The 14929-nt window shown below is 43.6% G+C and overlaps 1 protein-coding gene across 6 annotated transcripts in view; it reads left to right on the top strand.

Moving 5' to 3' along the window:
- Positions 1–1332: 1332 nt before the first annotated feature.
- GCNA (germ cell nuclear acidic peptidase) overlaps positions 1333–14929 on the top strand; it is an 87357-nt gene continuing 73760 nt past the window's right edge. The window contains exons 1-7 of one of the 6 annotated variants that reach the window (XM_089781726.1): positions 1333–2489; positions 2596–2683; positions 3986–4040; positions 9964–10010; positions 11669–11732; positions 13415–13491; positions 14092–14544. In XM_089781726.1, coding sequence (XP_089637852.1) covers positions 2469–2489; positions 2596–2683; positions 3986–4040; positions 9964–10010; positions 11669–11732; positions 13415–13491; positions 14092–14544 — 805 coding nt within the window. In that variant the 5' untranslated portion in view covers positions 1333–2468. Of the gene's footprint in view, positions 2490–2557; positions 2684–3962; positions 4041–9963; positions 10011–10575; positions 10698–11668; positions 11733–13414; positions 13492–14091; positions 14545–14929 lie in introns of those variants that run through there. The other 5 variants (XM_089781725.1, XM_089781729.1, XM_089781730.1 and 2 more) reach the window with 5 other exon arrangements.

Here is a 14929-nt window from a genome sequence, read left to right as displayed (position 1 = left end):
CCCATTTGGCCAGCGTTTTGCCTTGCTACCCTTCTGTGCTGCTGTCAAAACAATATTATGGGCTGCTGGCCTTCAGCCTTTCTTTATATAGTTTGGTTTCTAAATCTATTCATTTCAGTAGAAATGAAATCCTAGGTAAGTATAGATTTTAATCTGTTAAACACATCCATGAAGTATATTAATGTTAAAAAGTATTCCAAATCTGAAAAGTGCTCAAAGTATGTAGTTATGTATATAATTCTTTCAGTATTTTATGACCCATCTAAAAGCTTTTATTCTTGGGGGAGGGGGGTTAATTTCTTTCTCACTGATGTATGGTAACTTGGAAGCCTTCAGTCTGTGTGTGAAATCTGATGCTGAGTTTTGTATTGAACAAGTATAAATTAAGTAATTTTGTTCCTAAATCCTTGTAGAAGGTCATAGACTGCAGTTTAAAGCAAACCAATGTCATTCTTGCTAGGTGTTACATATTTCCATTCATTAATAGGTTTTTTTTCCTAGTGCAGCAACAGTATGCTGCTTTTGGTGCACCTTAAGTCCATTTAGAAGCATCAACTGAATCCTAGCTGATGCACACTTTGTATAGGATGCCTTTAATGTGCTAATAGATTATCACCTGAGCATGAAATCTTAGGTTTATTTCTCTAAGTGTGGGAACATACAGAAACTTATTGACAAGCACTTTAATTTACCTGGTCATTCATTAAGAGATCAAGTTGCTGTTTTGTTATAAACCAATTCCACAAGCCAAATACACAGGGAAGGGTTGGAACTACAATCTATTCACAAATTTAATTCTCATGCCTATCGAGATACCGGCTGGTTGGGACACTATCAACCAAACAAACACTGAAGATGGCAATGGTTCTTTGTCGGTGTAGATTCTGGTGTTAGTACTCTTCCTCTCTAAGGCTATGTCTACACTATAAGGTTTTTGCACAAAAACTTGCACACCTCAAGTGTGTTTTTGCATAAGAAAAGCTAGAGTCAGTCGCCAGAACCGGGCTTTTTACAGTGTAAGTATAACTGCTTCTATGAGGCATAACTCCTTTGTACTACAGCTCTTGTGTAAAAAGGCAGGTGTGGATGCCCCACAGGGGTTACTTGCACAAAAAGAGCTTATCTGAAAAAGCACAGGTGCTCTGATGGCCATCCTGTGAATGGCAATCAGGGTTTTCTGTCACAAGAGTATCCATGCAGTGTGGAGGCACTCTAACCGCAAAAGCCATGTGCTTTAAGGTTTAGTGCTTTTGCAGCATCATAACACTCTCTCTCTCTCTCTCTCTCTCTCTCTCTCTCTCTCTCTCTATATATATATATATATATATATACACACACACACACACACACACCACCCAGATCTGAGCCTATCATACACTAGACCCCCCCACACCAAATTCCTGCACCCTCATATCTACAAACCTGTGGCTTTCTTAGTACCCCAACCCTCCCTCTACCCTCACCATGCCCCAGCCTGGAGCCCCTTTCCTGAGCCAGTGTCTCGTTCTCCAACTCCTGCATCCAAATTTCCTCCCAGAGCTTGCACCTCTTACCCCTTCCCACACCCAAAGCCTTCATTCTCACTCCAGAGCCCACATATCCTGTCTCAACCCAGTGAGGGTACAGCTAGACTGCAGGAGTTTTTCTGGGATTCCAGATATATCCCAGAAAAACTTCCACATCCAGGCATGTGTTTGTTCTTCCACTTCTTTTAGTGGAAGACCAAACCTGCTTTTGCGGTAAGCCTTGTATTCCTTGTTCCATCAGGAATAGGGAGGCTTCTGAAAGAAGGGGTTTTTCTGACTTTTGGTCTAGTCTAGACAAACCAAATGTTGGAAAAATCTCTTCCTACAGAATAAGTGGAAAGAAAAAAAAAGCAGTGTAGAGCGTCTAAGGGCTGGGGTTAGCAAGTGATGGAGAGAATAGAGAGGGCAGTAGATCTCGGTTTGTCCTGACACTTGAAGTGATCTTGGCATTAAAGGGTGGAGACCCTGCTGTGCAGACTAACTCAGCTACCCCTCTGAAGCGTCTGACAAATGTTTGTTACTGTCCAGGTCTTAACTCAGCACGTGTGGGCTGCCTTGCAGCCCTCTTAAGCTGCTCGGCACGAGGGAGTGGGGGCAGATACTAGGCTCAAGCCCTTCCCTGGGAGCATGTCTCCCTCGAGCGGGCTGGTCCTGCTGCCTGTGGACAGTGCCCGGTTACGACTCGGGCTTTAGGCAGCAGCACGGTGTTCTAGCGGGGGGGGGGGGTGAGAAACCCCCCTTTACAGTCGTGCAGCTGAGCCGCTTGGCTCGGCCCGGGGCGCTCTCCCGAGCCCGCGCTGCAGGCATGTGGCGCGTGCCCCCTCCAGCCGAGCCCTGCGCAGCGCCTCGCTCTCGTGGTCTCGCGGCCGAGAGCTGCTGCGCTGCGCACTCCCGCTGCCCTGGGCGCATGCGCGAGGTTTGAACGCGGCGGCGGGATCTGCGATGTCGCGTGGGCGCGGGCAGGTAGGTGGGAGAGGGCCGGGGGCGCGCGGGGCGGGCCCTGAGGGGAAGGGGCCGCGCGGGGGGCACCGTGTCCCGGGTTTCTAACGGGCCGCGGGCCTCTGCGCAGGGCCGGCTGCTGCTCCCCGCCGCGGGGCACGAGAGACGAGGCGGCGCCTGCTCGGGGCCCACGGACACGCCGCCCGGGGCTGGGCCAGGTAGGTGACTGGGCGCGGCTCGTGTTTCCCTTCCTGGCGGGGTCGCTGCGCGCTCGAGCGCTGCCCCTTGTGCGGGTTCCTGCCAGTCGGTCGCGCGTTCGTGTAGCCTGGGACTTCTCGGGAAGCAGCCCGCTGTGGGAAATGAGGCTCGCACATTCCCATTCCACAGCACCGTCTGCACCTGCTCACTCGCGACACCGAAATAACAATGTTGCAAACAATAACCGCTACAAAGTATTTCTTCTTAAATCCCTCCTGCGTGAAACCCAACGCTGTGCCTTCTAATGCAAATACCATGCTAATCAATAGTTTGAAGCATTAGAAAACATAAGTGACTATTTCATGTGGTCAATTAAAAGTGGTACTTACTAAGTGGAGGTGGAGGGAACAAGTATGTTTGGGGTGGCTTAAGTTGTGTGGAGAGGCAAAATCATAGTTAAGCCAAATGAAACCCTCAGATACTCTGTGTGATGGGAAAGTATAAAAACCTGAAATTAATAGAATGGTTCTAGGTTGCAACAGATGGCTGGGAACTTAACTAGAGATTTACTGGCTTTTTGTATGCCTGTGCGCTGCAATATTCACTTGAGCACCCTTTTTTTCAGTAAAACTTGTTTTATTCAAACAGAGCCATCAAAATATACAAGGTTCTTTGCAGACGTAATAATGATAGGTATTTACTTGGAAGAGTTTATAGTCAAAATTCCTAGTATTGCTACATGAATAGTCCAATCAGACATAATGTGACTATTTGTTTATGTAACATACTGATGTTATGTTACTGCAGACTCAGGACCTAAGTAGGTGACAGATAGAGAAAGGGAACATTATGGGAAAAGTCTACATATTTCCACTCAGGGAAGTCAAGTCACTTGCCAAAGACTGCAGCTCCAAGGAAATTCAGAGCGGATTCTGTCATACAGTGTAGGCTACGTCTACACTGCCATGATTTTCCGGAAATGCTCTCGAGGTCCCTTCCAGTCCTATTATTCTATGATTCTATGATTCCATCCTGTAAAAGTGGCTACTGACTAGAAGATTAGTGACTGATTGCTTCAGCTACCCCAGACTAACACGGCTACATTTCTATCACTATTCTACATGATAAGATAGTATATCCTCTCTAAACTGGGATCTCTTTGTTCTGTTTGTACAATACCTAGCACAGTAGTATCCTGCTTAATGACTGAGTCTTCCAAGCACTACAGTTATGCAAATAATTAACGCCTGACTTTAACCTTGTTGACACTTCTCTCCTTATGAAATCCTGCTTGGAAAGAGGATCCATTCTTTTTATTTCAGATACAAAGACCAAAAAGAAAGTAACTGCAGAATGTTGGCTCTCACAAGATGACAGGTGAGAAAAATCATAAGGGTTGGTCTCTCATCTGTTCCAAGGGTGCATTTGATTCACACACATAGAAGGGAGGGGATTGTTTAGGAAGCAGTACTGCAGAAAGGGATCTAGGGGCCATAAGCTAAATGCGAGTCAACAGTGTGATGTTGTTGCAAAAAAAAAAAAAAAAAGCAAACATGGTTCTGGGATGCATTAACAGGAGTGTGGTGAGCAAGACATGAGAAGCCATTCTTCTGCTCTGCTCTGAGTTGATTAGGCCTCAGTTGGAGAGTTGTGTCCTGTTCTGGGCACCACATTTCAAGAAAGATGTGGAAAAATTTGAGATGGTCCAGAGAAGAGCAACAAAAATTATTAAAGGCCTAGAAAACATGAGTGATGAGGGAAGACTGAAAGAATTGGGCTTGTTTAGTTTGGAAAGGAGACGACTGAGAGGGGATACGATAGCGATTTTCAGGTATCTAAGAGGGTGTCACAGGAAGGAGGGAGAAAAATTGTTCTCCTTGATCTCTAATGATAGGACAAGAAGCAATGGGCTTAAACTGCAGCAAGGGAGGTTTAGGTTGGAAAGCTAACAGATTGCTTTGACATCATTTGTTCTTTACAAATCCATGCTGGCTGTTCCCTATCACCTTGCCACCTTCCAAGTGTTTGCAGATGATTTCCTGAATTACTTGCTCCATTATCTTCCCTGGCACAGAAGTTAAACTAACTGGTCTGTAGTTTCCTGGGTTGTTCTTGTTTCCCTTTTTGTAGATGGGCACTATATTTGCCCTTTTCCAATCTTCTGGAATCTCTCCTGTCTCCCATGATTTTCCAAAGATGATAGGTAGAGGCTCAGATACCTCCTCTATCAGCTCCTTAAGTACAGCCTCTCCCTGACTAACGAACCGGTTACGGACCAAGCAATTAGTCCGTAACTTGGTTTGTTCATAAGTCGGACCCCATAGAGTTACACACGACTGCGCTGTTCGTAAGCGCGGATTGCATTCGTAACTCGGGGTCCACCATTTACGACAGCTTCAGTTGTAAATGCGAATGGTCGTAAGTCGACCGTTCGCAACTTGGGGTCTGGCTGTATTCTAGGATGCATTTCATCAGGCCTAGGTAACTTGCAGGCATCTAACTTTTCTAGGTGATTTTTAACTTGTTCTTTTTTTTTTAATTTTATCTACTAAATCTTCCCCCTTCCCACTAGCATTCACTATATTAGTCATTCCCCTTCAGACTTCTCAGTGAAGACCAAAACAAAGAAGTCATTAAGCGCCTCTGCCATTTCCAATTTCCTGTTACTGTTTCACCCTTTGTGAATATGCTGACTTGTGGGTGGAAAGATTTCATATTGTCATGTATGATTCCTGGTAACCCATCTCAAATATGAAAAACTAGGTTGATACCTGTTCATATCAGGAGCTGTTGAATTCAATTTACCATTTGCAGTATCTGACTAGGATGTTTAGTGGAGAAGATTTTTATTTATTTATTTATTTATACTGTGGGCAAAGCATGGGCTCACAAGAATTCCTCCTTTGTTTTACCATGAGTCTCAAAATATTTGGTGTTTCTCTAAAGGCCTGGAGTCAATTAATTATGTAGGAATCTCAGCTTTCATTTTAAAAAAGTTCTCTACTTCTGGGCCTTACAGCTAAGGAGGAAAGCTTTAAAACATGAACCCTAAATACTCAAGAAACACAAAGCCAATAAAAATCCAACGTGGTTTATTTTTAAAATATCTTATGATTTGTAGACCATTCTCATAACTTTGTGTAGGAGTTCCTTGTGATTTTTGGATTGGCAATACTGCTCTTTGATTGGTGAATTTAGAGAGGTCTCTCCCTTCAGTTTCCCTTTCCACCCTCCTTTTTTGTCACAGGTCATCAGAGAATCATAGAGACAATGGAGAGTAGGGTGAGTCCATGACTATGGTTAATGACTGGTCAGGGTGACTAACTATTATCAGCCAGTGGTCTGAATGAGCTATCTACTGCCATCTGTTAATCAACTGTAGGAAAAGGCTTCATGAGCAGACCTTATTTATATAGACATACCTACTTTGCCACAGAGATCAGTAGACACACTTGCTGTGTCAAGGTGATCAATTTTGGCTCTTTTGGCTTGAAATTCACTTAAGACTTAGAGCTAGGAGAACGAAATGTTATCCATATTGTATGATTAAAGGTAAAAGACCTGAACTTAATATGACCTGGCTTAGGGTCTACCATAACTTGAACACTAAGCAGAGGATAGTGAGTCACATCTAATTGGAAGTCACAGAAGATGGAAACAGGTTTTATTTCTGGTGGTGTAGAGCTTCAAAGTAGGAATAAGAGATCCTCCGGAAAAGGGCTTATTTTCCGGAGAATCATGTCTAAACTGGCACTTTTCTCCGGCTTATCCCCAAGCCGGAAAAAAGCAGCAGCCATGTAAATGCAAATGCCACGGGGGATATTTAAATCCCCCGTGGAATTTGCAACTCCGAAGTCTACATTAGCATCCCTTTTCCGGAAAGGGGTGCCAATGTAGACACAGCCCCAGTGTTTAAAGGCAGAGCTGACTAGAATCAATTGAGAGTCCTTGTCTTGTCTCAGTGATCGCTTGAGCAAAAATCATTGATAAAATCTTGTGTAGACTGACCTTGGACTCAACATGCAGGCAATGTGTGTTGAAGGGCAGTGCAAAGGAGGCAGTGGTGGTGAGGTGGTATATTACCTAGTGAAATCAGTGGTGCTGAAATCACTAAGGACTGGAATTTGACCACAGAACTGACACTTTCGTAACAAACACTCCATTTTTGCTATTTAAAAAGTAAATCAATGTAATAGAAAACTGCAATGCTCTCTAGTAACTTTTTAAAAATCAAACTTTAAACTTCATTGAAAAGATTGGATAGTTTGCACTTAAAAATATTTGACCTACACTTAATGCAACTGATTTAATTTTGTTGAAAATGTTCAACTACATTGATATACATTCTGATCAGATCTACTTCTGATGTGGTTTGTTTGTTTGTTTTTGCTCAACAAAAAATTCTGGGTGGTGGGGCTCCGCCAAAACGGTTTGAATTGGGCCCCACACTTCCTAAAGCCGGCCCTGATAAGAGGGAAGGTCCTTTCATGGATTGAGAACTGGTTAAAAGCAGGAAACAAAGGATAGGAATAAATGGTAAATTTTCAGAATGGAGAGGGGTAACTAGTGGTGTCCCCTAAGGGTCAGTCCTAGAACCAATCCTATTCAACTTATTTATAAATGATCTGGAGAAAAGGGTAAACAGTGAGCTGGCAAAGTTTGCAGACAATACTAAACTGCTCAAGATAGTTAAGACCAAAGCAGACTATGAAGAACTTCAGAAAGATCTCACCAAACTAAGTGACTGGGCAACAAAATGGCAAATGAAATTTAATGTGGATAAATGTAAAGTAATGAACATTGGAAAAAATAACCCCAACTATACATAAAATATGATGGAGGCTAATTTAGCTACAACTAATCAGGAAAGAGATTTTTGGTGTCATCGTGGATTGTTCCCTGAAGACGTCCACGCAGTGTGCAGCGGCAATCAAAAAAGCAAACAAGATGTTAGGAATCAAGAAAAGTTATTTACTTGTTCCCATAATATAAGAGCTAGGGGCCACCAAATGAAATTAATGGTCAACAAGTTTAAAACAAATAAAAGAAAGTTCTTCACACAGCGCACAGTCAATCTGTTGAACTCCTTGCCTTAGGAGGTTGTGAAAGCTAGGATTATAACAGAGTTTAAAAAAGATCTAGATAAATTCATGGAGGTTAAGCCCATTAATGGTTATTAGCCAGTATGGGTAAGGAATCGTTTCCCTGGCCTCTGTTTGTCAGAGGGTGGAGATGGATGGCAGGAGAGACATTGCTCGATCATTACCTGTTCAGTTCGCTCCCTCTGAGGCACCTGGCATTGGTCACTGTTGGCAGTGGTACGATATCCAGGAGTTCTTCGTTGATTACACAATCCTGCAACACAGTCCTTACAAATATTGTCAATTGAGGTTTGTCCTGTACCTCACAAGACTCGTCCAGCTTGACACCGAGGTACTCACATTTCTGAAGATCTGAATACAGAAGTGACTCAGTTGCCTCAATTATGTCAGATATTCTGAGTTACATTGTGTAGCATGAGAGTTGACAAGATGGAAGCACCATCTAAAAGGCATTTTTTTTTAACAAACTCTCCTTCATTGTAAGGTTTTTTAGCACGAGCAATGTTCCAAGTGACTTGACATGAGGCAAGTGTAACTGTCTGAGAGTGCTTGTAAAATTTACAAAACATTCCACTTTGTTTTTCTATTTGACTTTTCAAAATGTTTAGTTTGTGAGTGCGTAGTTCAGTACCTTTTGGAAATTCCTAATCTATTTTAGCATGGTGTGTTGTGAAATGGCACTGGAGATTTGAACACTTGAAATGTGCTAAGGAAGTCTGGCATATCAGACAAGAGTGGTTTGCTATTGCGTTCGATAAAAAATAAGAACAAGACTGGGGATGTGGGGGTGCAGGAGTTTGGGGATGAGAGAGGCTCAGTGTATGATAGGCTCAGATTTAGGTTCGGGGTGGGTGGGTGTGTGTGTGTGTGTGTGTGTGTGTGTGTGTGTGTGTGTGTGTGTGTGTGTGTGCAGAAGTGTTATGATGCTGCAGGCAGATGGGGGCTTGGCCCCAATTGGGGGCTTATTGGCCAGGGTTATTTTTAAATAAAATATTATGTCAAACACAAAATGTTTCAGCATTGTCTTTATTTATGAGAGGGGCAGAGAACCTGTTTTGAGTCCGGGGTCACTGACCCACAGAAAAGTTACAAGTGAGATGCAAAATAACAACCCCTCCAAACCTTCTCCCTGAGCCTCAGTAATGTGGCCCCAAATGAAACACCTCACTCCCCAGCACTCCAGTCCCCGGTCAGATTAACTCTTTTGCGGTTCTAGGTTTAGTGGAATTTGTGGTCCCAGAGTTTGGTGACCACAGCTCTAATCCAGTCCCCCTTTCCCCGAGCCAGGCACCAAAACCCAAGCCCCCGAGCCAGGCACCAAAACCCAGACCCCCTCCCCTCCTTCCCCCGAGCCAGGCACCAAAACCCAGGCCCCTGAGCCAGGCACCAAAACCTAGGCCCGCTTCCCCCACGCCAGGCACCAAAACCCAAGCCCCTGCCTTCTCTCTAGCCAGCAACCAAAACCCAAGCCCCCCCCCCCCCCCCCCAAGCCAGCAACCAACCTGCTTTACCTAAGGCTGTCGAACCAGGAGCCCTCACTGCCGCCACAAGATCCCTTGCCATCGCAGGAGCCCTTCTCACCGCCACTGTTGCCTCCACCACTGCCCCGCAAGATCCCTCACTGCCACCCCAAGATCCTCCGCCGCCACCACCAGAAGATCCTCCACCGCCACATAAGCCCTCGCTGCCGCAAAAGACAACAACAACGCCACACATGCAGGATGTGACATCCTTCACGTGCAGGAAGTGGCTCAGGGTGCTGGGGGCTGTGAGTACAATGGTGTGAGCCGTGAGCATACGCTGAAATGCGGCTCACGGTGATCTGGCTGTTGTCTCAGCAGCTTACCTAAGTAGTTCCGGGTTCCATCCCAGTTCTGTCAGGAGCCACAATTTTTTCACATGCAGCTCACGAGCCACGGGTTGGCCACCACTGACCTAGTGGCACCCTATATAGCATGGCATGTGCACACCACTACAGGGGGCACTGGAACTGGTACCTTACAAATATTGCTGAGGGAAAATCTTCTGGCACCAGTGCATGTGGCGAGCACACACATCTACAGTGAATGGAGATGGGCAACACATCTCGAAGAACACCTGTTAGGCAAACAGGGAACTGTCTTTTACTGCAAAAGGTGAGTAACTTCCTTTTTCTCAAGTGGCCATGTTCCTCACATCTGTTGTGCTTTATTTTGCAGTTCAATTCTGCCCTTTTCTTCCAGTAGTGATGAAGAATTTGAAATATGTAAGTAAAGAGTGGTCGAATGCTAAGCTTGCTTTGTCAATGAAAGTAGAGAAGATGTATTTCTCATAGCTGCAAGAGTATGCATTTCTTCTGGAATACCATTTTGCAATGAATTTTTGTTGCAAAGCCTATCCTTTCCCCCAGGTCTTAGGACAAAACAAAGGTTGAATGGTAAGGAAGAGGGAAGCCATAGAGCTTCTGCTCTGAATTGCTGAGCATTTTTCATTGTGAAATAAAGTAGGGTTCTTGTTGTAGAGATATTTGGATATTATTGATAATGTAAACTTACAGTTTTTTACCTATATGTGCCTTTAAGGCAAGGGAGGGAAACTTATGACCTGTGGGCCAAATGCAGCCTGTGGCTTGCCTTGATCAAATCTAAACCTAACCTTGTGTCCTTCCCCTCTCCACCCTGCTCTTGCATCCCCCTCCAGCCCCTTCCTGCACTCTGCACTCCCTCCCCCCTGGCCCATTTCTGCACCTTACTTCTCACCCAGACCCTACACCCCTACCCCAGCCCACTCCCTGGCAGGATCTTCCTGCTCATTGAACCCCTCATTTTTAGCCCCACCCCAGTGCCATGGGAGACTCCACAAAATCTACTAGCCCCAGGGCCCCAGAAGAGTTAATCTGGACCTGGGAGTAAGCCCTGAGCCTCAACACCTTCTCCCTTCCTTCAGTAGAAGAGTGAGTCTTTTTTTCTCCTTCTCATTTGGGGCCATGTCAATGAGTGGTTCGGGGTTTTTTTTGGAGGTGGGGGGGTCGCTTCTCATTTGTGTATGGCCCCCAACTGTGGGTCGGTGGGATCACTTTTTTAAAAAGCTAAAATAAATGCCCTGTAATGTCCTCTTCACGCAGCACACAGCAAACCTGTGGAACTTCTTGTCAGAGTATGTTGTGAAGACCAGTACTTTAAGTCCTGGTCTACAGCAGAGAGTTATTTCAAAATAACAAGCAGAGCATCCATGCTACCAATCCTGTTATTTCAAAATAAGGGTCTTGTTATGTTGAAATAACTCCTGCTTTCCACGAGGAATAATGCTTATTTCAAAATAGTTATTTCGAAATAGTGGTACTGTGGTTGCTTCACGGCTATTAATTTGAAATAACTACTCCCCGGAGTCATTCAAAGTAATTACTCCGTCAGTGCTTCTTAAGGCTCTAAGTCAAGGTAGCACATGCACATTACAGGAGCCTCCCTTGGACTAATTTCAAGGCTTCCCTGTAGTGTAGACAGTGGGTTGTATCCATTAAAGCTCATGATACCATCTACATATTTCGTTAGTCTTTAAAGTGCAACTAGACTATTCATTTTTTAAATTTCAAAATAGTTATTTTAGGAGTTATTATTTTGAAATAATTTCCTAGTGTAGATGTGTCCCTAACAAGGTTACAAAAATAACTAGATAAATTCATGGAGGACAGGTCTATCAATACTTCTTAGCCAGGGTGGGTAGGAATAGTGTCCCTTGCATCAGAGGATGTAAATGGATGACAGGAGAGGGATCACTTGATGATTTCCTGTTCTGTTCATTCCCTCTGGGGCATCTGGCATGGCCACTGTCAGCAGATAGGATACTGGGCTGGATGGACCTTTGGTCTGACTCAGTATGGCCATTCTTATATTCTAATGTGATTTTTCTCACATTCTGATTTAGTTTTATCTAGAATGAAGACTCAGAAATCCCTAACACACAAAGTCTCCAAGAAAAAAAAAAGCAGGTGGGTCCTGGAATTACTGAATTGTTTATAGTTTGTCAGAGACTTTTTTTTCCCTAATGCATGACAGCCAAAATGTCCCATTAATGAATTCCTTTGAATTTGGAATAATGAATTAAATCCTCCCTTATTTGCATAGGGTGTCGTCATTATCTGGAGCAACTGTACACAGGTTTATATGTCAATGTTCTGAGTTCTAATCCTGGGTCTACTGCTCATTCCAGGTGTGACTGTCACACTGCTTCTCTTCTCTGTGCCTTAATTTTCCCACTTTAAAATGAAGATTAATAACTCATAAGGTTGTTCTGGGGATTAAGGTCTTTACAGCACTTTTAAAATCAAAAGCATTATATAGATGTGAAGTATTATTATTTGGAGGCACATATCTTGGTATTATTTTGTTGCTGTTTTGGAGCCCTGTATTTCTTATAATGAGAACCTTTCATTTCTGTCACCAGTTTCACTGCTAACTAGGTTTGGATTTACAGTTATCACTGTGAGCCAGTCATTAGACCACTATATGAAATGAGTGATAGAAATGACTTTGTCTTGTTTTGTAGAGGACAGATTTCCATACTACTTAGTTTTCAGATAAAGTAAATAAGGAAGTGATATATACTCCTCATAACACAAGAACTAGTGATCACCAAATGAAATCATTAGACATCAGGTTTAAAACAAACAAAAGGAAATATATCTTCACACAACTTACAGTCCATCTGTGGAACTCTGCCAGAGGATGTTGTGAAGGCCAAGACTCTTAACAGGATTCAAAAAAGAACTAGACAAATTCATGGAGAATAGGTCCATCAACGGCTATTAGCTAGGATGTGTAGAAATGGTGTTCCTAACCTGTTTGTCAGATGCTAGAAATGAGTGACATAGACTGGGTCACTTGACGATTCCCTGTTATGTTTTTTCCCAGTGGGGCACCTAGTATTGGCCACTCTTGGAAGACAGGATACTGAGCTATAGGTGGACCTTTCATCTGACCCAGTATGGCTGTGTGTTTTATATTTGCTGGCTCTTGTACTAATTATTCCCATACCTGGCAGTTGTGGTAGAGGCACCAAGTGTTGAATGAGTTATGAAAACAGAACTCCCTTTTTACCAAGTGAAGTGGTTCATGTAGATTAGAAATAAGGCGCATTTGTGAAAGTGGAGTGTAGAGGTTTGCAGTGTGGCAGCCTGCACTCTGTAGATTTTTATGGATTGAGGAATTAAAAGCACTGACAGCTTTGCATTTTTCACAAGTGCTATATTCACCTTAAAGATAACCTTTTTGGTCAACAGTGTAATATCTAAGTAGAACTTTATAAACTCCATCTTTATGGTTACCTAGCTATGTCGTCCCTCATTCTTGTTACCACATAAAATAACAGTCTATTTCAATATCTGAACTTAGTTTGCAAACATGTTGTTATCCTATTGTAGGACTAAATTTACAAAATAGCTCAAGATTCTTGAAATGGAGTCCTGTCTTTCTTCCTCAGAAGTTTAATGATCAAATACTGACAAAACTTAACTGACAACTACAAGTTACACTGAGAGCATTCTTCAGTGTTAATGGGTGGTTTCCAGTGAATAAATTAGAACACTGTACCAGTCTGCTTTATTGTTCACATTACATGTACTGAGACGCGAATCATTCCTGACTTCATTTCCTTCATGTTATTTGCCTACAGTTTGAATGAAATCATTGTTGACTCTGTGGAAGACTACTTCTCTGATTTTACAAGAAAGAATGACATAAGTAGGAAGGGTAAGTAGCCATCCAACAACAAGGAGGGGACAGGAGTTTTAACTGGGTGGAGAGAAAATGCTCATTGATCAGTGCTCACAATTATTCTTTAGGAAAAGCACAAATAACTTTGGAAAAGTTTGGTTCCCTTTTAGGGTAAGATAACAGGAGAGGTTCAATGCTGTTTGCTTTTTGCTGGATTAATTCTTGCCTTGCTCAGTCTCAATTTCTCATTCCTTCCTATGATCTTTTCCTTTTTCTTCTTCCTTCCTGTTATGCTTGTTTTAATACTGGGATATCAATATCTGGTAGGGGAGGGGGAACTGCTCCTGCTGGCGCGGACACACACACACACACCCCACCCACCCCCGGCTCGGCCCAGACTCTGCGCACCCTCCACTGCCAGCCCTCTGCCCTGAAGGACCTGGGCAGTGCTGGGTAAGTCTTCTAGTAAGAAATAAGAATAACCATATAGTCAGCTAAAAACAAACTCTTATATTTGCATAACTGAAGAAGCTTTCCTTTATCAGGAAGAGTAGCTATAATAAAATGTTCCCTAGCCTGATTAACTTGCATCAAAGCATAAAGCTGAAGTCTTTGAATTTTTCATTTAAATCGTAGCAATGAAGAATGTTCAGATCCAGAACACACCAGTGACATCTGGAAAGGAAAAGACTTGCTCTCAGGAATGGGTGTATCCAGAGATTTTAAGTGACAGTAATGATGATTCTGTTTTCATAAAAAGTTCATGGTCTGACCACTGCCAAGAAAATGAAGCGAGAGGCTTGAAAAACAATCTGCATCACATACCACAAGCTCCTTCACAAAAACAGAAGGAACTTGATGTTTCCCAATATAGTCCAGATTCATCTCTTGATGGGAAAAAACAAGATCAGGAAAAGTATGCAGGGAGCCACACACAGATCTTGGCACTCCAATGTAGTGCTGTGTTAGAACCAGACAGCTCAGAAGATGAATTTGAATCTTTAATAGAACGGATAAAGAACAGAAGAATACCACTAACTCCAAGTTTAACTGCAAACAAAATCACTGCATCCCAATCAGCCAACACAGGTAGGAAATGTCTTTCTTTATTTCTCTTTTCTTAATCATGTTTATTCATGAAGTATATTTTCAAATGGCTGCTGGTATCATTATATATAGTAGCCCGGTGTTCGTGGCTCTGTAATACTGAAATGCTCGCTGTTCCCTCTGGGCAGCGCTGTTGCCTCCCACTGTGGCGCTCAGCTGACTTCTGCGCCGCTCAGCCCGGCCGCTGTGTGGGAGCAAGCAACCGTTTGGGGTCCGCACTCCCCATGCAGCATGGGGGTGCTGCATGAGAAGCGCAGGGCCCAAACGGCTGCTTGCTCCCCTGCAGCAGCCCAGCTGAGCGGCGCAGAAGTCAGCCGAGCACTACAGCGAGAGGCAGAAGGGGGCAGGGAGGGGATATACACGCCCA

This window comes from Pelodiscus sinensis, chromosome 13 (assembly GCF_052426305.1).
Source record: "Pelodiscus sinensis isolate ZL-2025 chromosome 13, ASM5242630v1, whole genome shotgun sequence".
Lineage (NCBI taxonomy): Eukaryota > Metazoa > Chordata > Testudines > Trionychidae > Pelodiscus > Pelodiscus sinensis.
Note: the sequence above shows the minus strand (reverse complement) of the source record. Positions and strands in the feature narration are given on the sequence as shown.